Source organism: Nicotiana tabacum, chromosome 2 (assembly GCF_000715075.1).
Source record: "Nicotiana tabacum cultivar K326 chromosome 2, ASM71507v2, whole genome shotgun sequence".
NCBI lineage: Eukaryota > Viridiplantae > Streptophyta > Magnoliopsida > Solanales > Solanaceae > Nicotiana > Nicotiana tabacum.
This window is the reverse complement of record NC_134081.1, coordinates 67,270,498-67,298,379: the sequence shown is the minus strand read 5'-3', so window position 1 is coordinate 67,298,379 and position 27,882 is coordinate 67,270,498. Positions and strand designations below refer to the sequence as shown.

General features: G+C 37.8%; 2 protein-coding genes across 5 annotated transcripts; both read right to left on the bottom strand.

Annotated features, from left to right (window-relative positions):
• Positions 1-293: 293 nt before the first annotated feature.
• Positions 294-21,998, bottom strand: LOC107827975 (uncharacterized). Of its 4 annotated transcripts, XR_012700924.1 has the most exons (4): positions 21,893-21,998; positions 18,083-20,076; positions 10,310-10,421; positions 294-9,291 (listed from the first exon to the last, which is right to left on the bottom strand). XR_012700924.1 is itself a non-coding variant. In XM_075233719.1 (2 exons), the coding sequence occupies exon 2, from the start codon at positions 20,074-20,076 to the stop codon at positions 18,166-18,168; it is 1,911 nt and encodes a 636-aa protein (XP_075089820.1). In that variant the 5' UTR covers positions 21,893-21,998; the 3' UTR covers positions 17,891-18,165. The 4 variants fall into 4 exon arrangements, 1 of the variants encoding a protein (XP_075089820.1); XR_012700923.1 differs by having other exon boundaries at positions 294-10,421; XR_012700925.1 differs by having other exon boundaries at positions 294-10,421; positions 21,848-21,983.
• On the bottom strand, positions 500-4,983 carry LOC142166877 (uncharacterized). The gene is made up of 11 exons (XM_075226505.1): positions 4,839-4,983; positions 4,452-4,754; positions 3,964-4,369; positions 3,636-3,813; positions 3,214-3,524; positions 2,916-2,976; positions 2,759-2,809; positions 2,419-2,705; positions 1,935-2,308; positions 1,312-1,784; positions 500-1,033 (listed from the first exon to the last, which is right to left on the bottom strand). The coding sequence occupies exons 1-11, from the start codon at positions 4,981-4,983 to the stop codon at positions 500-502; spliced, it is 3,123 nt and encodes a 1,040-aa protein (XP_075082606.1).
• Positions 21,999-27,882: the final 5,884 nt, after the last annotated feature.

Sequence of the window (27,882 nt, the reverse complement as noted above, 5' to 3'; positions counted from 1 at the left end):
TGGCCTCTTATTTTATTGGAGTATACAATTATCGAAAAGACAGTACACGATGAAATTGAGAGTTCAAATCTTGACCATGAACAGAGGTTCAAGTAACGTGAAGTGACACTAGCAATGGTGTAGTAACATGATGTATATATTAAGGGGTAGTTTAGTAGGGTGCGTAAGAATAGTACCGAATAGGGTGTATTAGTAATGTTAGGATTAGTGATGTTGGGATTAGTTATATTAGGATTATTTCTTATTGACTGTTTTGTTCGGTGTATTAAAGGTTTTGAAAGGACTGTTCTATCTTTATTTTTATTTTTTCTACTTCAAACACGAGTCACGATTTTATTGTCACTGTGCGCAAAAAGAAGTTGTCGAAGGGGGACTAGGCCTTACCTTCATATACATTTTGGAGCTTGTACTAGCATGACTCAAGATTTGTAAACATAACAGTTCCCTAGCTATGAACAAACTCGTTGAACCTAAAATAAAGTGGCAATAAGCTGGGAGTTCAAGGTGGATCGAACTTGAGCATGCTTGGTCCCCTCTTCTTGACTCGAAATGAAAGCATTTGCCATCTATATGTGTTCAAAAGTCCTTTAATCTGACTAGGTAAAGAGCAAAAATTTGTACATATGTACTGGTTTTCCTGATTGTGGCTGAGAGAGGCCATTCTATCTGCGACTTGGTTGGCCTCTCTAAAACAATGATTAGTGAAGATATCTTGTCTATTAATGAGTTTCTTAATATCTTGGACTGCTTCTTTGATTCTCCACGGAATGGTCCAGTTGCCAGAGATGCAATTTTGTAGTAACATTGAATTAATTTCACCAATGATTAAGTTGAACCTTTTTTCTATACACCACTTGATCCCAAACAAGAAAGCACATGCCTCAGCCCAACTGCTTGTACATTGCCCCAGCGAAATGGAGTAGGCCATTATAAATTTGCACAGACTGTCCCTCACTAAACCTCCTCCTCCACATTCACCATTTCTGCATGAACCATCACTGTTAAGTTTCACGAACAAGATAGGTGGTTTAATCTATTTCACCACATAGGTATTAGTTTCCATTAGAGGTAGTTCCCAAACTCTGCGCAGGTTCTCCCATGTGTAGTTGAGATCCAATTTCCTGAATTGAGCTTTGACATTTTGTATAATATTGAAGTTGATCAGTAAGATAGATCCTACAACTACTGGTCTCTCCATTTCATATTTAGAGCTGCATCTTGACCTCCATAACTCCCATATTACTATAGGTGGAAGTATCCTGCAAATATAGGCAGCCACGAGTTAGCAATATTATGATTCCAGTAATTTACAAGCAAGTTTCTAAGTGGTACTCCCCTGTATACAATGTCAAGCTTGCTAGCATAGTAGTCCCATAAGAGCTGAGTGTATCGCCCACTGGTGAACAAATGTTGAACAGACTCTTCTGCAGGTTGCATATTTAAACTTGTACAACAACAACACTTAGAAATAATATTAGTGCCAAACTTTTTAATTCTATCATCAGTGGGAATTATGTCATGGACAGCTCTCCACGTAATGCAGGCCATTTTAAAAGGCACATTTTTGTGCCAGATCATGCTATCAAATTGGGAGATATGTTTCCTCTGTCTTAGTGTCTTCCAGGCAGAGGCTATGGAGAACTTTCCATCTTGAATTTCATTCCAGATTGGGGTGTCATTTTCATCAGGATGAAGATTGATTTGAAGAGCTGAAATCTGGTCTTTCATATTATCAGGAGGCTGGATATTTAAAGTGGACCAATCCCAGAGACCCTCATTTAGAACTTCATTGACCTTAATATTATCCTATACAATAGCTCCTCCCATTCTATTGTGTAAAGGACCAAGCTTGGACCAGTTGTCAAACCAAAAACTGATATTCCCTTTTTTCAATTGTCATTGGATGCAGGGCTCCAGTTTACTTTTCAACTTACATATGGCCTTCCAACTATGCGATTGCCCATTCCTCCACTGAAGGTTGACTGGATGCTCATTGCCAAAGTATTTGGCTTTCATGAATTGAGACCATAGGGAATTACTGGTTCTCAGGTTCCACCATTGTTTAGCCGTGAAAGCCTGATTAATATCTTCAAGCCTTCTGAAATTAGCTTCCCCCTCTTCATAAGGGAAACACAAGTTAGACCAGGAGACCCAGTGGTATCTTTCCCCCTCTTCTTGGTCAGACCAGAAAAATCTGGCTATAAACATCTCAATCACATCTAGTGACCCTTTAGGTGGATGAATAGATGCCAGCGTGTGAGTATTGATGGCTAGGAGAACATGTCTAATGAGGACAGCCATGCCCCCACTAGATAAAAATTTTAGATGCCAACCTATAACTCTGTTGATGGTTTTGGTAATCATATCCGCAAAGATACAGATCTTCTTTCTCCCATAATAGAAGGGCAGCCTAGATACCTCATGGGGAGTTTATCAAACCTCATACCAAGAATCATTTCCACTCTTCTAATAATGCTCTGAGGGGTATTCTCAGCCATAGAGTAGCAGCTTTTGTTCTTGTTTATCAATTGGTCAGAAACAGTTTCATATGTATTCAGGATATTTAGAATAAGTTGGAGGGAGTGCTTTTCACCACTAGTGAAGAGGATAGTATCATCAGCAAAGGCCAGATGGTTGACTTGAGGGCCTTGTCTCTTCATGTAGAAACCATGGAATCTCCTATTGTTTTGGAGAGCATTGAGCATCTGAGACAACAATTCAACACTGAGGACAAAAAGGGAAGGAGAAAGGGGATCACCTTGTCTAGGACCTCTGCTGGATTTAAAGAAGCCATGCTTGCTACCATTGACTATCAAGGAGTACCAGTTATTAAAAATAAACCTATATATAAGATTAATCCATTCCTAAGCAAAACCCAGATGTCTTAACATGAAACATAGATATGGCCAGGAGACTCTATCATATGCTTTAGTCATGTCAAGTTTAATAACAACATTGCCACCTCTCATAGGTTTCCTAATATCAGAAATAATTTTCTGAGCCAGAAGAATGTTTTCTGTGATGGCTCTACCTTTCACAAAGTCACTTTGGTTAGTAGAGATGATTTTAGGCAAGAGGGAGCTAAGTCTAGCATTGATAACCTTGGCAGTGATTTTTCCGATAATATTACATAGGCTAATTGGTCTAATATCTGAGAAGCTTTAGGGAGAATCAACTTTTGGGAGCATCATCAGGCAAGTATGAGAGAAAAACCTAGGTAAGACAGCCCCATGGAAAAAAGCCACCACTGCTCTATGAACATCATTACCAACCACAGACCAAGCAGTTTGATAGAATCTTCCACTAAGGCCATCCGGACCTGGTGCACTATCAGGATCAATAGAGAAGATATTGTCTTTGACTTCTTGAGTAGATGGAGTGGACATCAGGAAGTTGTTATCATCATTATTGATGACCTTTTTAATAATATTCAAGGCTTGAAGATCTTCAGTGGTGTTATCAACGCTAAAAAGATCATGAAAGAACCTTACTCCAGCATCAGCTATCTCAGTAGTACCCTCCACCTAATTACCATTAAAATCTTTGATCTTCATGATGGATAACTTTTTCTTTCTATCACAAATGGCACCATGAAAGAAGGCAGTGTTTTCATCACCTTCAGATAACCACCTTACTCTGGCTTTTTGTCTAAGCACACTATCTTGCAATTTCAGGAATCTGGTGAATTCTGCCTTAGCTTTGGATAATTTGAGCATGTTGCCTTGGTTGTTGTCATTAAGGTAGACTTCTTCCAATCTTCTAATCTCCATTTCAAGTTTTTTTGGTTCTTCATAAATATCCCCAAATGCAGTTCTAGATCAAGAGCTTAATGCATTGTATACTCTCTTGATTTTTTTATGCAAATTGTACAGAGGATTGCCATTGTCTTCTCCAAGCCATGCATGTTGAATCACATTGAGGTACTCATCGTGATCCACCTAGAAATTCAGAAACTTGAAATACCTAACATGCTCAGAAGGAATAGAACCACAAGCAATCAATAGTGGAGAGCGATCAGAACAGGATCTAGACATGTGCGTGACTGAGGTCCCACCAAATAGATCAAACCATTCAGCATTGTAAACCAATATGTCCAATCTTTTCCATATAGTGTTTGGGGGGTCTCTATTGTCAGTCCATGTGAAACCAGATCCTACATAACCCCCATCATGTATCTCACAATCAGAAAGATAAGAGATGAAGTCAAGACTTTCCTCAACTCTAAAATCTCTGCCCCCTAGTTTCTCTGCAACATTGGAAATAACATTAAAGTCCCCCACAAATCCCCATGGACCATTGATAGTACCGGCAGTTTCTCTAAGATCATCCCACATGAGGTTTCTTAGTTGCTTATCACATTTGGCATAGACTACAGTCATGAAGAAGGATAAAGGCCTATGTGTATGTTTGATATCCTTGGTTGTTGTATGATCCAATAGTAGAGAAGAAACATGTTCCACTCCTTCTCGAATCTCGCAACCTTCTTGGAGACAAATTATTGAAAAAAGTGACATTTTGTTGAACCTGATTAGTAGTATCCTTCCTGCCTTCAATTAACAAGCTCTTTCTGGCAGTTTGAGTTAGTTCATTATCTGATTTGGAGCTAGGTTGTTCCTCTGTTAAGCCTTCCATGATAGTGTCATTTTCCTGATCTTTGTAGGTTGTGTCATCTCTTGTGGAGCTTGATAACTGTATGGGCTCGTTATATGTATGAGCCTCTTTTCTATCCTTTTCTGCTTCCTTATGGACTCTCTCTTTTTAAAAAATTCCATCATAGCTATCAATCAAATTGGGGTCCAATCCATAAAGAGGGGTATTTAGTTGACCCAAGCCATCACCTATCTCCTTATTTTGATCCAAAACAGTAGGTTCTGGGATTATAGAAACTTCAATAGGAATGAAGTCTTTAGCACTGAATCTCTTCCTGTTGCTGCTCAATTTTTGCATCTCTTCCTTTGTCACATGAACTTGGCTGAAATCCATGGCTTGGCATTCATCATCTTTCTCCTCTGGATATCTAGTTTTTTCCCTTGTTTAATTTTCCTTTGGCCTCCCTTACCCTTCTGGATTTGGGGTTTCTTCTTGATCTTGGTGTTTCTTTCCTTGTCGAGTCTGGTAAGCTTCTGAGGCAATTGTGTGGAGATGATAGTTACCTCAAACAATGACTCGGGGGTTGTCAACAGCTACGACATTCATGGCTTCATTTCCTTTCATAGTATTGTGTGTTACCACCACAATGTTTTGCCCTTCTTTGGCTTTGTAACCTTGTTGAACCCTTCCTTGTTTAGAATGTTTGGCAGTATTGTCATTACCTCCTATGCCAATCTCGGTGCCCTTTGTTCTTAGATTCGCATTTCCCTTTCCTTTCTTGCTCTCAACTGTTTTCCATCCTTCTTCATCAACAGCTTCTTTCATGAGATCTTCAGGCACCATTTGATGGTTAGGGACTGCGTTTGCAATTTTGGAGGTTGACATATTAATGTTTCCTCTATTCATCTGATGGTCTTCACCTCTTTTGCTGGTATCTTGATGGTTGATTTCCTGCGTGATCGTGTTGGAGACAGCAATATTCCCGAGTTTGTTTTCCTTTCTCCCAACTTCTTTTTTCAGTTCTGGATGCAAAATTCTACATGTAGCATCAGAATGCCCTCTCATTTTGCAATGAGTGCAGAAGGCAGGTATGCTTTCATATTCAATCTTTTACACCACAATTTCTTTACTGCCTTCGCTGTTGATAATTTCCAGGAGCACCTCTTGGACAATAGGTTTTGCTAAGTTAATCTCCACCCTAACTTTGGTTGTGGTGGGTCTTGTTTTGGACATAGTTGCCTTGTCCATGATTAGAGGAATTTTCACAGGTCCAAGAATGCGGCATAAAGCATCTCATTCATAATAGTGCCATGGAAGGCTAGGAAGAGTAATCCAGACATGAGTGAATGACGACTCGACATCAGGTTTGAATGAAGTTGACCATTTTTGTATAACCATTGTGTTATCTCTGCCAAAGGACATGTAATTTCTCGAAATAACCTCGGAGTGATCCTCTTTGTTATCAAAGTCGATAAAGACGTGGTGCATATCATAAGCCCCAATCTTGACATTGCCTTTTCCAGGGATAGTTTTAGCAAATTCACTGCATATGAGTTCTATAGAGGGCCTAATACGAGTGAACTTACCAAAAATCGTCCATTTGCATGTCTGAGCAAGAAGAACATTCTCCTCTTTAGTAAAGGTAACCACTGATTTTCCTTCAAACAGACCAAATGGTCTGTAAGGGAGAGTTATAGAGCCTCGTCTATTGCTTTTATCTGCATTCCTCAACACACCTTTATAGGAGGTTTGGGATGAGGATAGAGTACCAAAATTTCCTACTTTGAGAGACAACTTCATTACTAGCAGCAGTAATTCTGGAACCTTGAATGATATTCCCTTCTAGATTTAGGGGAGGGAAGTTCCTTTGTTGTGGGATTTTGAAATTATTGGTGGAATTTGGCTGAGGTATAGCTGCTTGGATTGGGTATGAAGGGTCGGGGGGACGGTAGGTCCACCGATTGGAGCATGTGGATCTTGCCGGAAAATTGATCGAGAGAGGGGGGAGACAGAAAGAGCCGTTCGTGAATGAAATTGCAACAACAACTACTTCAGATCTTCACTGGTCTCTTTCCCTTGTGTTCTATCTTTATACATGCTTATCCATGTATTAAAAATTATGATATTGCTAATGTGACGGTTTGCTATGTATAAGAATAATACTAAATAGCATACATAACTAATATAAGTATTAGTTATACATAAGTTGAAAAACATTATCAAATAAGGGATTAATAATATCAAAGCTAACACATATATTATTTTCTCTAATACATCGATCCCTAAGAGGATTTTATTAAATAGTTGATGGTAATCTGGAAGTAGTTCAACGTCAATATTATTATAAATCCAAATAATCAATGTGATGACACTATACGATGTACATGCATGTAATGTTTTAATTAGGTCAAAGAAAAAGGGTAATTCTGGTAATTGGAAATGGATTGAGGTTGGGTAGTTCGAGCATTGGAAAACAAGAGGGAAGGGGATACTATATTTCATCTTTGATTGCGAGAACAATTAAAAATCAAATAAATGCAAACAGTAATTGAGACGGTTGAGAATAATAGCCATTACGTCATATGATAAATACAAAATTAAATGTTTGTGTTCATCTTCTACTACCATCTTCAATTAAACATTCTTTTTATTTTTAATTATTGTTATAAAAAATAATATATGCTTTTTCGTTTTTCTTTTTAAACTTTTTTCTCACTAAATGACCTATTTAATTGACTTTCTCAATTTGGACATCTCTCCTTCCTTGCATGTTCCCTTATTCAATTCTGTTTTAACTCTTTTCGCCTTTTTCCCACCCCTTCTTTAACTCATACACATGCAAAGCCCCGTTTCCCTTCCCTAAGATTTCAGTCCTTTCTTCTTGCAATAATTAATCTTATTTCAAATATGTCATGGTACGGAATAATTTGAACTACAAGATCAAATAATATTATATAGTTTATACCGTAAAGTTGATTTTCGACGGAATGAAATAATTTTAAAATCGTAATTTCAATTGATCCCACCTCCATAAAATCTTTATTTCACTAGTTTTACAGGACATGTGTCACTCGAATGTCACTACTTTATTGGATCTCACCGACTTTATTCTTCTATTGAATAGACTGAAAGTCACTACAAAATACACATCTCAAATTGGTTGCGAGGGAATTATTGTACTTTTTTAGTTTTTCAATATTTAAATTTTATTAGTGAATTCATGGACAATATCAAACTCTGAAAATTGACCAAAGTAACCATTGATAAACCAAAAGCTACAAATTTTGAGCAGTTAAGTACTAACAAGATAATTTACATCTCAATTTGAGATAAAATGAGATAATTTACGAGCATGGAGAAAAATACCTATTATCGCACATAATAGTGTGGTCTAGTGGTGAATGACGTAGAATAACCCATGAAAGATTAAGGTTCAAATCACCCGACAATCAGTGGAATAATCAAAGTACGCGCAATTCAAACATCACTGTCCTAAAAAATGCACCTAATAAGTTTAAGCAACTTGATATGTATGAGAGGATCTCAAATATTTTTAGACATTTTTAAATAAAATTCTATATAAATCTTAAAACTATATATAAAAAATTATATATTTATATGTCAGTTTGGTTCGGATTTTTTACTCAATACCAAACCAAATCAAACCAAACCTAGTCGGATTTTTTAATCAGTTTGATTTGACTTTTCAGTTTGGTACGGTTTTTCGGTTCAGTTTGTACACCCGACTATTGAATGCAAAAGTAATATATGTGCATAAGTGTGTAGACAGAAAGAGGGAATCAAAGTCATCCGAAGGAAACCTAGTAAAAAGCATATGCTTCATCTGCTTCTTATTACTTTAGTACAATTTTAGACATTAAAAATTGAGAAAAATATGGTACATTAGTCATCTATTTTTTTATTAAACAAGTCTTGAGAGCCAGCCGCACACGACTCAAGTCTAACCCTTCTATTCTTCTCCACTTAAATATCAAGTTTTTGTCGGCAATAAAGTTTGAAACGGTGACGTGAGTCTAATGCATACACCACGTGTGTGCTATTACCACTAGACCAAAGCCCCTGGAGGCACTAGAGCATCTTCAGAACATCTCTTTTGTCTTGCCAGATAAAAGTGTTGCACTATGTGCTTAAACTATTTTAATTTACTCGGAATTGGCTACATCAGTACTTCCATTTTCAACTAGTCAAACTCAAACCTCCTAAAAAGATGTTGGCAAGTTTAGAAGATAACCCAAGAAAACAGCAAATTAAAAGAGCAAAGGCGAAATCACAGTAGAAAGAATTAATTTGACCTCAAAATATAGCCAAAACTACAACCACTCCATCCTCTCACCATCACTTTTAATTGAACAAAAACAAAGCCAGAGCTGGTGTCAGATAATATGACGCACAGCATTTAGCTAGTCAATAAAAAAACAAAACCTAGACATAATTTTAGAAGGCAAATTTCATGCCTCTAACTAAGGATAGAGTTGAGAACATATACTTGCAGCGACATCATGAATGCAGGCATACCATACCCCAATTTAGAATCAAACAAAGTGCATTAATACTGTCAACAATCTCTGAAATGAATATTGAGAAGCATGAACTTAGAATGATGCAGTACTTAAAACAGAAAACACCAACATGGCAGGCAATGACACTCTGCAATCAGTTCATCTACTCTTCAATCTGCCTCTACATTAGATAAATAAAGAAAATTGAAATTGCAAATTTCAGCAAGTTGTTGACTTGTTCGCACAAGCGAGCTTGTGACCGTGAGCTGGTAGTAGTGAACAACGTACAACAAGCAACTGTATGCATACATATATCAATTAATAGAAAAACTAAACATGCAACGACGTACGGTACAAGGTTCCCATAAATTGAAAAACAGGTGATCTCATCATCGTTGGCACACAACATAGTCTTATTCCGAACTTCCCCACCAGTTTTTTTATGATAGAGTTTAACCACCTTGTTTTATTCCAAAAGGACATCTTGCTGTATCTGATAAAAAAGAGTTTGCTCTCAAAAGTAATTGTTCTTAGCTAGGTTAAAAACACCATACACTTGTATCCTGGCCAACAGGGCTTGCAGCTTAGGAATACACTAACCTATTTTGAGTCAAAAAAACAGCCTCAGACATTCCACCTTAGCATACTATACTTTTCAATAGATACTATGTCAATTCTTTTTTGAGAAGGAATACTTTTCAATGGATACTATGTCAATTCTACCAACGGATCCAACATTATATCAAGCTAAAATTCTTTGTGCTTTTCTTTTATTCATAAATATGATTTCAACAAGATTGACATATAGCTATCGCAAAGCAAGTGATCAACTAGTATATTTCTTTTATAAGTTGCCACACATCGACCAATTCACCAAGTACCTATTGCCTCCTACCAACACAGCTACATGTACTACATAACAAAGCAACTAGCATTTATACCACCTCCAACGGTCTTATACTTCCAAATTCTTGCTACTCCTAATTCTTAATTATCTCAGCCACGACTAAAGAACTTCAGTAGTCCCTAAGATGTTAATAACAAGTTTAATTCCAGATTATGGTCATTTAGCATTTTGCCACACTTAGCCAACATAAACCAATAAACAATGATTTTTCTTTTCTTGGAGGACATTTTAGCTGACTATGGTATAGGAAGTAGAGCACGCAGAGCCAACTAAGTAACTAGAAAAAGCTTACAGGCGAGTCTCAAGTTTTATTCTTCCAATTCAAAGCGGTTGGTAACTTTGGTTGCAAGAAAATACCATTCTCATTTGAACATAATACTTCCAATCACCAGTGATTTGTTTATCTGCAAAATTATGGCAAATGCATGACTTCATACCTCTCATTATCTCATTGTGAATCTGAGATACTCACATACAAACCAGTAGATTGCAACCAAACAAATTTAAGTCTGAAGTCACTGAGAAGTGAGAACTTCTCCAAAACATGATTTCAAAAGATTTCACAAGACAACAACAAAAATGTCTTGAACACTGTTCTAGCAGTCTGTAGCAGTTTGGGATAGGTAGTGATTACATGAGTTAGATGAAGGTTGTTAAAGGCAAGAAGGGTAGAAACACCACAAACTATGTTGAAGCTTTAAGCTCAAAGCATAATTAAAGCGTAATTAAAGTGTAATGAAGAAGGGCAAATGACTTTCTTGTACTAAAATCAAGAAGGGCAAATGACTTTCATTAAAGTGTAATGAAGAAGGGCAAATGACCGTTGTTTCAGTTAATGCGACACATTTTCCTTTTTAGTCCGTTCCAAAAGAATGACACTTGCAAATTTGGAAGCAATTAACTTTACACTTCCCATTTTACCTATAATGAGAAGCTTTTATAACCACACAAATGTTACGGTATGTTTAAGGCCACAAGTTTAAAAAGTTCTATAACCATAGAAATGTTATGACATATTTTAGACCACCAGTTTCAAAAGTCTTCCTTTATTTCTTAAAATTCGTGTCAATTCAATCTCGGTCACATAAACTGGAACGGAGGAATATATACGAAGTAAATAACATGTCAAACAAATTTTTGCAATGACTAAGAGAAAAAACCGAACCAAACCAACAAAACCGCAAAAACCGAACCAAAACCGAAAGCATTGCTGAAAGATTAATATTATAAAACCGACTTAGCTGGTTTAGATTCCTTTTAAGCAAAAACCGAGTCAACCGAACCACGAACACCCCCAGAGACAATGATGAAACAAGGCAAGCAGGCTTCTACATAAACTAGAATAATTTTATTTAATTAATTATGTCTTTAACACCCACCCACCCCCACCCCCAATCGTGCCCAGGCCTAATTATAGGTCAAGCATGTAAAAAATCAACTTGATAATGGATGGTGATGCCATAGTGAGACTTAAACCCCAGACTTCTATTTGCTCTGATATCATGTTCAATTATGTGACTTTCAAATCTAAAAGCTAAAACTTTAAAAAAGACACTTTTATTTACTTAATTATGTTTCATATATTTCCCCGCAAGTATAGATTTAAATCTTTTTCATTGGCCAAACACGGGAAAATATTTTTTGACGAAGGATGGCTTCCAAACTTGAACACACTATTAGTATTTAAGCGACTTTACATCAATATGTTTAAAGGCTTCCTATAATTGGTAAACAATGTGCAAAACACTCGTTCCCGGCAAAATTCTTAGGAGAAAATAAGGGAATTCTCCACAATACGCATTATTGGCTTCCCTCTATAAATAAGACATAAATCCGCCAATATATGGAATACACTATAGAGTTATAGAACTTGAGGAGAAAACTAGCCTATAGGAAAAGTGTTAAGTAGGCCATGTAAATACGGAAGAAGTATTGTATGTATATCTCATTGGTAAGAATAACTTGTATACATTGATAAGTGCAAGTACAAAAAGATCCAAGCTTAAGACAATCGCCACCATGCATTATCTCAATTTCTTCTCCTTTTTTATCATATCCCTCAAATGATACCGGCATATTTGTGAGAAATTACTAGTTGTGTATTTACCAATATGTTCAAGTGAACAAAATATCATCGTGCATTTTCCAACAACTATTGTCTATTTGTGGCTTTGTCTCTTTTCGTCAATTGCATTAAATAACACTGCATATTGACTCGCAATCCTTGTGCAAACCTAACCCAAGAAGCCCCGCCAACATAGGTGTCCCCATGTGCCACCACGTACCACCAGCCACACAACCAGACGTGCTTTCTGGTGCCACGTTGTATCAGGACCCACAATCGTGAGAACGACAATAGCCACCTTGAGACCACAGTCCAACAATACTGAAAGCAACCACATATCCTGATTCCCATAACCTATTCTGACAGCTAAAATTGTAAATTTTGGCGTTCTAGATTTGTAAGCGAAGAGTTTAACATTTCAAGTTAAATTTTCAAGCCTTATAGTTTGAAATCGACGGAGGCCAGAGACTCCAACCAAGGTGTTCTTTGATTTACCCAGCAAAATTCCACTGGTTTTTCGGCAACTCAATACCTTTGGTCAATTATCTTGACTTTTCCACAATTCCACCCACACTACATTGGTATTCCAGCATACTAAAGATATTTTATCTTATAACCATCTCCGGTGATTGTGCTTTTTAAAAGAAAAAAAAATTTGGGAACCTTCTTTTTCCAGCAAACAAATTTTTTTGAAGAATTTCTTCCCACAAACAAAAATAGTTTGATCTTCTCAGCGTGCTCAATTTCACCTTAGGTAACTATCTCATATTTTGTGGCCATTTCAATTGTGCCAAATATATCTCAAAATTTTGGTCACAGAAAAAACGGGACTTAGAGATTGAGGGATTGCATGTTCTTTTATTTCATTATCTTGAGTTCCTAAAATAAGGTACTTGAGAAATCAACCTCATAATTAGTTTCCGCAGTTCAAGCAAATAATTTTATTACCCATTGATAAATGGACCTTGGACCTAACTCAACCCCAAAAGTTAGCTTATGAGGTGAGGATTGCCCAAGACCATATAAGAAGACCATGGACCTCAAATCCCACCGATGTGGGACAACTCAACACCCCTCCCCCCCAGCCCAGGCCTGCAAACTGGAGAGTGGACAACATAAAATGGAGCCCAACATCGGTAACAATAATCGGGATTGGCCTGGCTCTGATACCATGATAAATGGACTTTGGGCCTAACTCAACCCCAAAAGCTAGCTTATGAGGTAAGGATTGCCCAAGACCATATAAGGAGATCATGGACCTCAAATCCCACCAATGTGGGACAACTCAACACCTATGAATCTAGATACTTTATTTTAGACCTCGTATCATTTATAAATGAGCTTTAGATCATATTTTAATAATATGTTTCTCTTCTCCACTAAAATGTTTCTCAAACCCTTCCTACCGCCAAATAGGTAATATGGATCCCAAACGCCTACTGAAATATGTCGAGTTACCTATACACCCTCTTTGAATTATATTCTTGGCTGTACTTTTAATTTCGTATTCATTAGTTTCTTAATGACTTAATTGCTTAATAACCTTTTTCAATACATGTGCTTGCATGAAGGACTACCCTTATTAATACTTGTACTTTCATGAAGGACCACAATATGAGAAGGAGAATTCATATTGAACATGAGTTACATGGATTTTACTATATTAACTTTTCGAGACCACCCATAGCTTGTCATCTGACCAACTCATTTGATTACATCCCGTTTTATCTAAACTTCGAGAAAGTGGTATCTTGTTTGTCATTGTTTTGATAAGATAACTAATTTTATTAAGGATTAGGGAAAATTCCATATACAAGTCATACATCCCAAAAAAAAAGAGCGTACACCAAAATATGATTCTCCACAAAAGAGGCACAATCCTATCCTCTACACATATAGGGGTCTTATGAGTACACCAAAAAGAAACTAGAAACAAACGACTTTGCAATTTTACAAAATCTTGTTCCACCCTTCAAATGCCCTCCTATTTCTGAGAGGGAAAAAAAATTGAGATGGAAAAATATATATAAAAATGCCCTCCTATTTCTTTCTTTCCAAATAACTCACATGAGTGCTAAGGGGGTAACACACCAAGCTCTTGGACTTCTCTTCCCCCTGCTATGAGCCCAACTATGTAACGCTTTTTTCACTATGCCCGGCATCACCCATTGCACCCTAAACAAACTAACGACCACCTTTCACAAATGATTAGCCATTTTACAACGCAATAAGAGATAATTTACATCTTCGCCCGAGCTTTTGCACATGAAACACAAACTGACGTAGGTGATCCTCCTTTCTCAGATTTTTCGCTGTCAAAATCACTCCCTTTGCTGCCAACAATGCAAAGAAACATGCCTTTCTCGGCGCTCTAGAAATCCAAATAGAGCATCAGGGAAAATATGTTCCTCTCACCCTAATAACCTCTTATAATAAGATTTAAGAGTGAATAATCCATCTCTATTTTCTCGCCATTTTCATACATCAATATAATGTTCAGTGTATCAACCCGTACAATACCTCAACATAGTTGTGAAATTCCTACTCCCAATCATGTAGGTTCCTCATGAAGCTCAAATATTAAAAAACAACCCCCCCGTGATACCTTCAAATTTGATGGATTGTCATCTCTCTTTGGCATAATACTCTGTATATGTTGGGGAAGGCTTCCCTCAACTCGTTCTCCCCGCACCATTTATGCGCCCAAAAACTAATCTTGCTTCCATCCCCAACATGGAAAAACATGTCCACTAAAGTCTTCTCACTCTTTCATGATACTCCTCCATAAACCACATCCATACGGTACTGATGTTTCTAGTCCTCCATCCTCCTTCCGTGATATCATATTTTTTCGTTACCACCCCCCTCCAGATGCATTCTCCTCCACCCCAAATTCTATATCCATTTCCCTAGCAAAGTTTTGTTGAAGACCTTGAGATCTTTTACTCGAAGTCCTCCCCATTCCTTTGGAGAAGTCAAAACTCTCCAATTTACTAAATGATACTTTCTTGTTCCTCCCGTTGTGTTCCATAAAAAGTTTAGCTGAAGTCTTTCCAACCTTTTATTTAATTTACCAGGAGCCTGCAATAGTGACATAAATATGTAGGTATGCTAGAAAGAGTGTTTTTTTATCCATACTTCCATCCCTCCTTTCGACAAATACCTCTTTCCGATCCAATAAGCCGCTTCTTACTCTCTATCACCGGATTTCACACTACAAGATCTTTGCTCAAAGCACCCAACGATAGCCCCAGGTAGGTAGTAAGTAAAGTACCCACCTTACAATTCAACATTTGTGCAATCTCTTCAATATTCTCCACTTCTCCAACCGATGTGATCTCACATTTTCTGAGATTGATTAAGCCCTAACATAACCTGGAACGATATAAGCATTTGTCTCAAGTGAACTAGTTAGGACACCTCTGCATCACAAAAAAAATGGCATCGGCAAATAAGAGATATGTAATTATCACATTACTATGCCTTCTAAACAAAGCATCAAATCGTTCAATAGTCCTTCAATGACCGACCTATCCATCATTTTGCTCGATGTTTCCATCACCAAAATGAACAACGCATGGGATAGTGAATTCACTATCTCAAACCCCTCGAACTCCCGGAAAACCACATGGACTCCCATTCACCAAAATACAGAATCTGGCAGTAGAAACACAAAACTTGATCCATCTCCTCCATTTATCCCCAAAGCCCATTTTCAACATAATGAAATCCATAAAATCGCAATTCACATAATCATAAGTTTTCTCAAGGTCCAGTTTACATAAAGTTCCCAACTTACATAGCCTCCGAAACTCGGGAATAATGGGCTCATCTCTCAGTCCTTCTCCACTTAAATACAAAGCTTAGTTTGCACGACCCAGGGCTCGAACCTGTGACAAGTCACGAGTCCCTCAACTTTTGCCACTTGAAGTAAGCCCTAAGGGATTAAATGAATATAATAATTTGAGAAATTTATTTATCTAATAAAAGGTCATAGAAGAGAATCAAAGTTTGTACCACGAAGCTTAAACCTAGAACCGCTCACCAGGCACAAGAAGCTAAAGGACATCTCATCAAAACTGGAGTTTTGAGGAGTTATTTCCTATCTAATTTCATCCACTTAGGTCAAAAGAGCACTATTGACTACCTAATTTCGAGCTTAAGAGAACTTATCATTGAAGCACTTCAAGGACTCACAAATTCTAATTCCTTGAACATTTCTCAATTGGTGTGTCACCATTACGCAGAGGCCATAAACTTTTATATAATTCCTTAAACATATAAATGTTAGTTCTGAGATTTCTCTGAGAAATATAAAATCAAGGAAAGAGTTCTAGGATTGAGACAAATAAAGCAGGTAATTGAATATGGAGGAAAGAGAAAACATTGAAGTTGTTGTCAACTTATTTGTCTCTATTCCAGATAACTCATGGCCAGCATTGTTCAAGCCAAAAAGCTTTAAGAAGCGCTCCAAGTCTATTGGGGCTTTAAAAGGGTAGTTAAAGTATGGGCTTTAATTAAAAAAGACATAATGAAGAAACAAAATAAAAATATATCTATAATGCAAGATAAAAGTAACAAATTCATTGATAATGTTTTTATTTAACAATTAAAATATCTCATTGTTGATTATATTTATTATTTAGTACCGTTCGTCTCAAGATAGCATGCATGGGAAATAAAGCGCATGCTTTAGTTCCTTGCCTACACTAAGCAGCTTAAGTGAGGCAAAGCGCACTCCCTGAGCTTTTTTAGGCTTCAGGGCTTAAGCGCGTCTTAAATGAGCCTTTGACAACACTGTTCATGGCTACATATTCTTGAGAGATTATTAGCCGAAGGGTGTGGTCTAGTGGTCAATGAAGTGGATAAGAACTATGAGCTCTTAGGTTCAAATCTCAGCGGAGGCAAAAGCATACTAAGTGATTTCTTCCCATCTGCCTAAGCCTTGGTGGGCAGAGTTACCTGATACTTGTGTTGCTGGAAGGTAGTACGTATCCGATAGAATAGTGGAGGTGCGTGCAAGCAAGCCTGAACAACATCTTCATTCAAAGAAAAAAACAAAGTCTAGTGCCTGGAAATACTAATCTCACTTTATTTGGACTCATGTTGAAAGGACAGCATTTGTCTGATGCCAAAGCTCTCTCTTTCTCATTTGTCCTTTTTCCTCACCCTCATCTTTGGTCCTTGCAACTCAGATCTAATATAAGTGCTCTACTATTGTCCTAAAAGCCAGTGCGTGTTTTGCATTTCAAATAGGGGAATTACTTGCTTGTGATTGTGTTCTTTACAGAACCTATTTTCTTGATTCAAATGCAGGAAATTTGAGTTATACAGTAATCAATAACAATCTATTACTCCATTGGAAACAAAAAATCCATAACAAAAGTTACCATTAATACAACAACAATAACACCCCAGTATAATCTCACTAGTGGGGTCTGGGGAGGGTAGTGTGTACGCATACCTTACCCCTACACTGGGGTAGAGAGGCTGTTTCCGATAGATTCTCAGCTCCCTCCCTCCAAGAGAACTCCCCACTTTGCTCTTGGGGTGACTCGAACTCACAACCTCTTGGTTGGAAGTGGAGGGTGCTCACCACTAGAGCAACCCACTATTGTCTAAAAGTTACCATTAATACAAAAGAAGCATTATCATAAGTTATGAAATTGGGTGCGACAGGTCTGCTTGAAAAAAGAATCGGAATGTGGTACAGTAAGTTTCCCGGGAAAAAGAAAACAACAATCCCTAATAGTTCCAGCTCTAAGTTTTGCTTTCAAAAGCCACGAAAGAAAGGGTGTCAGAGCTAACTTTGTCACTTTTTGGAACAACACACTATTACTTCAGAAACTAACAATTGTCCTCAGGCTTATCAGAAAAAATAAACACCAGTTCTCATGCCTTCTCTATCAGAGTTAGATGCAGTGAAGGAGGGACAAAAACAGACCAAATTTCTACTATATTATATTAGGTTAAAACAATTATAACAGTAATAAAAGGTACCTGCTGAAGGGTCAGTAAAAGCCTTCTAACCAATTTCTGCATAGCATCACAAGGAAAAGCATGAACTATGATCCATCGATCGGTCAAAGGATTTCTTTTTTCAATTCTGCCCAACCACTACTGCTTCTTACAAATTTGTCCACTATACCAAACTCTTTATTCTGCGCCAACCTCCTAGAATAGTTCTCAGTTGAAATGAGGCCCTTCTTAAGTCTCCTATAGTAAATGATTTCCCAAGGCCACAAGCGAGAACAACCAAAATAAGTTTCCACAGGTAACTCATTTTCTCTCTTCTCTTGGTTCTCTAGCGCATAGTGTTTGAGAACCCGGTATACTTCCTCCGAGGATAGACTTGTCAAAGTAGCGGCATGAAGCCTCTCAGCAACTGGTGAACCAGAATTTGGATTTTGTGCCCATGTCTGCTCTTCCACCACATCATTATTTTGAAGCTCCCTTGTCTCTGCCAAACTCTTTGGAGATGCACTCCATGTTGTAAGATCACACGTGTCAGATCCTGTGGTATTTGAATTTTTCCATTGACAAGAATCTTTGCCTATATCTATTGCATCCCTCCTCTGACAACAATCATGCTCAACATCCTCTTCCAGTTCAGTAACTGCAGCGTCACCTTGATTTTCCACTTGAACAATGATGGTTTCAAGCTTAGAATCATCCATTCTAGCAGCACTATTTTCCAGTGGTTCCCCTTCAAATAAAACTCCATTAGACTGAGAGTCACCAGCATCCACGAAAGTGGCCTTCTGATATTTCTGCACCTTTTCCGGAGACAGAGATGATGTAGGAGAGCTTGACCTCGACTTCATATTAGACTTGTAACTTTTACCTCTGGTATGAAGGGTTGATGAACCAGAATGTGAACTGGAAAATGGAGAATCTTTAATGGAGGATACTAATTTTGACCTAGATGGTGAGGGAGACTGAGACAAAGACCTCATTGACCTAGAAGAGGACCGTGACTGAGATGAAGTATGATTCGAATGATTTGAAGGTGATATTGACACCCTGGCTTTTTTTGGAAGAAACTTCTCAATACTCCCCTGTTCCTTCCAACATCGCTTGTTTTCTCTGTGGTTGTTTCTTCCACCTCTGTGAGTCGTCCTTGCTGAAGGAGAAGATTCACTCCTCAATCTATGGCCATTTCTGGATTCAATAGCCTCCCTGGTACCTTTGGTCATCCTCAATGATATTGTGTCACGACCAGCTCGAAGTCTTCTTGAAGTCCTGGATTCAAGCCTCTTGATCCCCTGGGGACACTTCTGCATTTTGTGACCTGCTTCACCACAGTTGTAGCAAGCATTTTGAGTCTTAGGATCAATTTGCTCCACTCCTGCTTTCTCTTCAGGCTTCCTCAAAGAGAGTGAACCATCCCCATGTGTCAAAACATTTTGCTCCTTCCGCTCATCAGCCTCATTAGGTTCATATCTATCAAACTCCAATCCATCCTCAAGGACATTTTCATTCATTTGGTTATCATTTTTTGAGAGGTTTCCCTCAACACCTCCACCTTGATCCGGAAAATCATCCACGAAGGGATGATGTTCCTTGTAATCTTTTTTATTCTCATGGCATGCCTCATCCGTAATTTCAGCAGGAAGCCTTTCGCCACCATTCCCTTGCCTAAAACTTTCTTTATAACCTTGTTCCCCATTTGAACCAACCCCACGATTAACATGGTCAACATAATCTTCCCTAGCAGAGTGCGTCCTTCCTACTGCTTCAAAAGATTTAACATCTCGTGTATATTTCTGCAAGAACCGAGGCTGCTTATTAGACCATGAAAGACTTATTGGCTCTCCACATATGAACTTCCCTCGAAGTGTTTTTAGAGCTTTCTCAGCATTTCTATGATAGTCATAAACTACAAATCCAAATTTGTCTTTCACGCGAACATTACACCGTCCGAATCTCCGGAAAGCACGCTCAAGTTCATCTCTACGAATGCGAGATGATAGGTTACCAAGGTGCAGAGACATCTGTAGCATAAGACATAATGTTACTAAACATTTAACCAGAGCTCATCTGTTCATACAGATAGATATTGCACATGTGATTCATAACTTTTTCTCTTGGATAGTAAGCAGCCAAAAAACAGTGTCTGTCAAAATATTGACTCATGAACTGCCATGTGAACTACATACCAAAAAGTAAATTGAAGAATATGCAAATTTTCCCAAACATATTGGAGTTTGTATTCTAGATCCTCGACAACTTACATCCAGCTCACAGCACTCAAGAAGCAGACTATATCTTAATAAAGCATAAAATTTAAATAAACAAATAAATAACTGCAAATACATCTTTGTTTTGTCTCATTTCTTCTTTCTAATAGAAATTAAATGGCACAGCCAATAAATACACACACACACACACACACACATACACACACACACATATATATATATATATATATATATAATATATATATATATATATATATATATGTGTATATATACTTGATGAGCTAATTGAACACCACATCGATTGTAATGCACACATTGAGCTATCATTGAGCTACTAATGAAATCCTATTTCTTCCTTGACACCAGATAGCCAAAGACCATATCAAATCAAGTAAATACTTCGAATATTTCCATTTCTTTCCGTAAACTCTTTTCCCTGTACCCAACTAGCAAAAAACGGCTATCCACTATTTTCACTATAGTATTAACTTGGAATAGTGTTTTAAGACAAAATTTTATGGATTACCACCAACAATTGAAAAAAAGAATAATACAAAACAAAAGATAAAATAAACAAAATTGGAAAAAGCACAACAATGTTTTCAATCTCAAAGTAACCAAGTTACAAAAGCGAAGCATTTACTGACTTACAACAAGCACAGATGAACCACAAGGACAATCACAATGACAATTAAGCATTCATTTCTCTCACAAAACAAAGAACATGTGTACATGTACATATATGCTGACAGAGCCATCATTTCTCTCGCATAACAACGAAGACATATATACAAATATGTTATACATCAATACCACGCTAGTTGGAGTTGGCTATAAAGGGCAGCCCGGTGCACTAAGCTCCCGCTATGCGCGGGGTCCGGGGAAGGGCCGGACCACAAGGGTCTATTGTACGCAGCCTTACCCAGCATTTCTGCAATAAGTTGTTTCCACGGCTTGAACCTGTGACTTCCTGGTCACATGACAGCAACTTTACCAGTTACGTTAAGGCTCTCCTTCAAACTTTACCAGTTGGAGTTGGCTATATGAATCCTAAATACCACTCCACTTGGACCCATGTCATTCTGAGTACAAACCGATTTGTCTTTTAAGAGAAACTATTTTATATACACTTTATACAACTACTACTACAACTACTACTACTACACCTCAATCCCAATTTGTTTTGTTCTACTCAACAATTTGTCTCTGAAAACAAATTAGGGTTTATCTGGCACGGGTGTTTTCTACCTTTTCTTTTTCGACTGATATATTCAAACACATGCACATGTATAAAATAGTAGAGTTGGTGTAAACAGTATCATTAAGATTCATAATAGGCCTAACTTTCTCCTATTAAAAACACAATGTTCATGCTATAAAATCATTTTCTTCGTAAATTCTAAGAATATTAATCATGAATACTGCCCAAATGGGTATCTTTCTTTTCCATGAAATGTCAATAACACGCTAAAAGAAACTATTATGGGTGCAAAAGAGAGAAGAGAAGGGCAATGGAAAGCTCTAGCAAATTCAAGAAACGTATTATCAAAGAGAGCATACATACACTAATAGGCAAGCAAAGAAAATGGGTTTCTATATATGGGACTACCTTGAAATGGCCTCCTCTGCGATTGGGCTCTTTTGCCTCTGTTTGGTTTTGGATCTTTTGATTTGGGAAGAAAGAACAAGGGGTGAGATATTAGAGCTCATTTGTAATTACCTGAATGACTTTAACTTATCCACACTAATCTATATCTATATATTATTATTAAAAGACACAATTTTTAAAGTTAGTTTTAGTATTTTAATATTTTTAAAATATTTACTTGAGTTATTATACAATTTTAGTCTTTTATTTTAATTTTTAAACATAAAATTGAAAACACAAAAATAGTTTCACTTTTAATATTTAGTTTTATTTTAGTAATCTTTTCTAATTAACTAAGAGTGATCTTATATTTTTGTAAGTACTTTAAATTATTTTTAGGAGAAGGTTTGGATTTTTAGTTAATGAATTTTCAGTTTTCTAAGAGTTGAATAATCCGAAATTGGGCCAATTCGGAGCTCATTTTTGGATTATTAGTAGCCCAGCAAGACAAATGCTTATTCTTCTCATTCTCTCTTAGCCCAAACCCGTTTTTAACGCAATTGACCCATCCCACTTTTGTTCTAATCTTACCCATTGATTTGATTTAATCCAACATCCCAAACTTTCCCTTTACCTCACATAAAACATCATTTTTTTCATTCTCAAAACCCTAAAGAGACCCCTAAGAGCTGCAACCCACCCAAACATCTCTGCCCGCCGCGCTATTCGCCGGAAAATCACCACGTGTTTTGGTCCCCCATCACTCCTCTCTCTTCCCTCCACATGGTGTGACACATAATAAACCCGAATATTCCCCATTCTTTCTTCTCACTCGATCTCACGTGATATATCTCTCTATAACAAATGAAGGATGGATGGGAGCTAAGGGATTAATAAGCATTTAATCCTCTTCATCCATTTGTCCTAAGTTAGTTGATTTCAGAGAGATTTTTCTCCTTTTGGGGGGATTTTTGAATTTATTGGGGAAGAAGAATAGAAGGTTCTAGGCTCAAGTATTTAAGGGGTGAATCTCAGTTTTACAGAGGGATTTTTTGACAGAATTTTTGGAGAAGAAATTAGGGAAAAGAACTAGGGTTCTTGTTTTGGGGTTTGGATCTTCCCTCGTACGATTTTCCGTGCTAGTTCTTTCAAAAATTAATTAGTTCTTTCACCTCTTACTTCAAATCCGAAAATACAAAATATACAAAGGCGACTCTGAAAATCCTTTGAAACACAATCTTTTGTCACTTTCAATTTGAAAACCCTTTTGAGCTTCAAAAACTACTATTTTTTCCTTTAAATAGGGTTAAAGGTAAAAAGGGGTGTGACAGCTTTGGCGACTTTGTTGGGGAGTTGCAGGTTCGAGCTAATACTATGATCTTGTTGGCTTTTTAGGATACTCAATTGAGGCATTTCTCTGTGTTTTATTTTTTTTATTATTATGTTTTTATACTTTGTTATTATTTGCTAGTTGTTTATGTGTACAGTTTTTCCTTTATGTGTTATTGCTTTATAACTATCATCATTTGCATAATCGTGAGTCATCCTATATGCTAAATGTTGCATCTTTGAGGGTAAAAAAGTCATTTGGCGGACTGATGTTTGGGAAAGAAGGTTGAAAAATGAAGTAAGAGAGAATATTGACGGTTTTATCACTTTTAGTTTTCTTGCTCCGTTTTCTAAAAAGGAAAAACAACAACAAAAAATAAAAAAAAAGATTTTACACTTTCTTATCATTTTCAAAAAAGGCAAAAATAGTTTTTCCAATTTAGTTATTTTTTTTCAAAGCTTTCTCCCATATCCAATCCTCTCGAACTACGCATACCTGATTCTCATCTTTCGGGGCGAAATACGTAGGCAACCCATATAGAGTCCGGTCTTCCTAGTGAGTCTCAAGTTCTTGGCTTCGGGGGTCGTAGCCAAATCTTACATGTTTAGCCATATTTGGCCACATCGTCTGTCTTTGCAAAATAGGGATATTTTTACAAAAGTGGCTTGTTAACTCATGTCTTAGAGTCCAAAGTCCACAACAAGGTGTCCTCTTAGGTTAAGGTCCATTCTTGTTGAATTTGTATGCTCAGCCATTTCTGGCCACATAGGTCGTTTCTGCAAAAGGATCATTTTTGCAAAGTAATTATGGGGATTATGATTCCTTGAAGTTCAAGGCCATATAGGCCTTCGTGAGGTGTTCTATGTCTTAGGGGTAACCCTTATTGAATTTGCATTTCTAGCCACCTTTTGGCCATATAGGCCAGTTTGCAAAAAATAGCCTCAATCGTGTCTTGCATGTGTCCAATATGAGGTGTTATGGCTCACGTAGTGTCTTGAGTCACTAACTCTGTTTGTTCTTATCCTTCTCATTCAGGTTTGGATCCACTCACCATAGCTTGAGCATGACAGACGTCCTAGGGCCATCCCAGCTAGGACTGTTGCCTTCAGGAGTTGTTTGAGGAGGCTCTTTATATTTTTGAGTCTGTTTTCATGTTTTATTTTACTTTCTTGCCTTGTCCAGTAGTATTGAGTCTTTTAAGTGGTGTCAGAGTCTGTCATAGTCTAGCTGAGTCTGTCGAGTCTTTTGTCATCGTACTTCCCATTTGTATTTGAAAACCAAAAAAAAAGTTATAAATGAAAAATCCAAAAAGATTTTTGCTTTTTAGTTTATTTTGTCCATCACTTTTCCAGAACTACGCTTGGTCTGATTCATGTGGAACATGATATGTAGGCAACTTACATCGGGTTCGATCGAATCATTTTTAAAATTAAAAGAAAAAGAAAAAGGGATGAAGTTGTGGGATGTGAGAAATGAGAGGAAAGAAAAGAATGGTAAGTATAAAGAAAAAGAGAGGAAAGAAAATGATGTAAGCCAAGAAGTGCTAGAAAAGAAAGAAAAAAGAGGTCGGGATGATGACATATGGCTTTGCGACCCTCAAAGTCATTCTAGAACCGTTAATTTTTACTAGGTGCATTGCACGTAATGTGATATTATTATCTGATAAATGCCCTAACGCTAACATGTTGGTTTTGGTTTGCTCCTTTTCGTTATCTTTATTATTATAAAACAGGAAGGTGGTTAGTTTGTGGCACATTGGCAAGTCATCCATACAACACTAGGTCAAAGCGCAAGGCAGTCATAGCTAACAAAGAATTGAACACATGTGTTGTTGACCCATCGAGCGAGATTGTGGAATCGAAGCCTGAGTTGAAAGAGGAGGTCCAAAGGTTGAAACAGTAGATGACAAAGATGTATCAGGCTTGGATCATGGGGCATCCTCCACCTTCATTCCCCACTAACTACACAGAAAATCATGCCACTGTCCCATCACTATCACAATCCTAGATTCCCACTACCGTTGATCTTTTCCCTCAACATGCACCAGGATTTATCCCTTACCACAACTACCATCGCACCTTTTCCCAACCTTTTCATGCTCCACCGGCCAAAACATACCCATATCCTGCCCCAACATCTACTCCTATTTTTGTATCCCCTCCACAAGCTACCATCCATCGATCATCTAGTGAACTCGCGTTCAAAGTTCCTGATGCCTAATACTATGCTCTAGAACCAACTTTCAAGGTCCCGGATCCCTATTGTTATACCCCTTACTTTGAGCCTCCCGCTGAAACCGAAAAGCCCGCTAAGAATGTGGAGCAAGATGAGATATTCAAGAAGATGAAGAGTTTATAGCAATCTTTAAGGAACATGCAAGGGATATGAAGCCAAGTAAGTGTGTCTTACAATGACTTGTGCTTGTTCCCTGATGTCCAACTACCCGTCGGGTTCAAGATGCCAAAGTTTGATCTGTATGACGGACATGGAGACCTTGTGGCCCATTTGAGAGGTTATTGCAGTAAGATGAGAGGCACTGGTGGGAAGGACAAGCTGTTGATGGCCTACTTCAGACAGAGTTTGAGTGGAGCAGCCCTGGAATGGTACACCCGCCAAGATGCTAGTAGGTGGTATACATGGGACGATATGGCTCAGGCCTTTTCCAGCACTTTCAGTATAATATAGACATTGTCCCGGATCACCTATCCCTGACCAAGATAAAAAAGAAGCCTAATGAAAACTTTAGAGAATACAGGTTCAGATGGAGAGAACAAGCTGCCCGGGTCAATCCTTCGATGGAAGAAGATGAGATGGTCAAGAACTTTCTTCAAGCCCTAGAGCCTACTTACTTTGGCCATTTGATCTCAACCATGGGTAAGTCTTTTAACGATGTGGTAAAAATGGGAGAAATAGTGGAAGAGGGACTCAAGTCAAGCAAGATCATGAGCTACTTCGCTATAAAAGCAACCCCGCACGCAATCCAAAATGACATAGGAAGTTTGTTAGGCAAGAAGAAGAAGGATGATGTTGCTATGGTTGTCTCTGGACCATAGCGTGGCCCAAGGGGTCTACCTCAACAGTACACTCAGCCTCGGCCCCAACCTCGAGCCTACACCCAAGCTCCATATAATCTATCTCAACATTATTTCCCACCACAAGACCCCCAACACTCAGTTAGACCACCCCAATACCATGTTCACCACGCACAACCATATGCTCAACCCCCTCTTTACCTGCAATGGCGTGGAACAGCCCCACAAAACTCTTATCCACACCCACAACCCTACTGAAACCCTACTGGTCCGAACTTTCGACCTGGGCCTGAGTATAAAAGAGAAAGGCAGCAGTGGAAAGAGACCTTCACCCCTTTGGGAGAGTCCTATTCCAGTTTGTATCAAAGGTTAAGGCAATTAGACGTGTTGAGGCCGATTGAGGCAAAGATACCACATTCACCCCCAAAGAACCTTGATTATTCTCTAAGGTGCACATATTGTTCTGATGCCCCGGGGCACAACATAGAGAAGTGTTGGCATTTGAAAAGAGCAATCCAAGAGCTTATTGATACAAATCAAATTGTAGTACAGAGCCAGGTGTGCCAAACATCAACCAAAATCCTTTTCCAACCCATGCAGAGACCCACATGATTGAATAGTTAGTAAGGATGGGGAGTCTAGGAATTCTATCAAGCATATCTGGCACGTCTCTAAGTCTTCTGTCAAGTCGGGGGTTGCAAAACTTTCAATATCATCAGTCCCTAAATAGTGATTGAAGGTGGTGAAGAGCTGATCAAGAGCTCCCAAAGTCTATTTGTTGAGGTTGATATGGTTGAAATTAGGGAAAGTTCTAGCAACACAGATGTGCAGCCCATTGGGCCGAATATGAAGCTTAGCATTTGAGAAGTTACTCATTTCCCCGTCCGAGAGGAGTTTTGGTAGTTCGCTTTGTTTTCCTTTATGTTATCTGAGTTATTCCAGGGTTGTAACCCATATTTTTATATTTTCTTGTTTTGATGTTCAAACCCTTCTATCTTTTTATTTTCGATGAAATGCATTTTTAGTTTTCCTTTATTCCTAATGTTTAATTCTATTTTTCTTTTGTACAGTTCTTTTTATGTTGGTTATAATGACATGACATGCATGAGAAATTTTTAGTCATATCTTAAAAGCCAGTCTAACCTTGAAATAATGATCCAAGAAGTTGAATGTGATGAAGAAGAAGCATTTGAGAAAATAGAGGTTGAGATCCCGTCCCTCTGAATTGTTGTAGAAGTTGAAATTGATGATGATGAGTGGCTGAGAAAAAGATTAGCAGCAAAATATGATGGTCAACTTTATCAACAGAAAATGGCTAGAGCGTACAACAAAAAGGTGCGTCGCAGGAAGTTGAATCGGGCAAACTAGTCTTGAAGCGCACCCGTCCACATCAAGCTGAAGCTAAATCCAAGTTCGCCTCCAACTGGCAGGGGCCATTTATTGTGACAAGAGTGTTGCCTAATGGTGATTTGTATTTAACAGACATAGAAGGCAAAGTGTGGATATGGCTATCAATTCTGATGCAGTCAAGAGATATTATGTATAATTTATTTGCTTATCTTCAATTGCATTTTTTGTATTTGGCATGTTCAAAGTTGGAATGACGAAGGCATTTTATTCTGCTACCCAAATACTTTTATCCTTTGTTA

What these genes read in the sequence shown, in the direction of transcription:
- LOC107827975 (XM_075233719.1), bottom strand. Translation starts at nt 20,076, where the DNA reads ATGTCTCTGCACCTTGGTAACCTATCATCTCGCATTCGTAGAGATGAA.
- LOC142166877 (XM_075226505.1), bottom strand. Translation starts at nt 4,983, where the DNA reads ATGGATTTCAGCCAAGTTCATGTGACAAAGGAAGAGATGCAAAAATTG. An exon ending in GGATCAAAATAAGGAGATAG is followed by an intron (nt 4,755 to 4,838) that starts GTGATGGCTTGG and finishes TTTTTTAAAAAG; the next exon opens with AGAGAGTCCATAAGGAAGCA. An exon ending in TGACTAAAGCATATGATAGA is followed by an intron (nt 2,810 to 2,915) that starts GTCTCCTGGCCA and finishes ACTCCTTGATAG; the next exon opens with TCAATGGTAGCAAGCATGGC.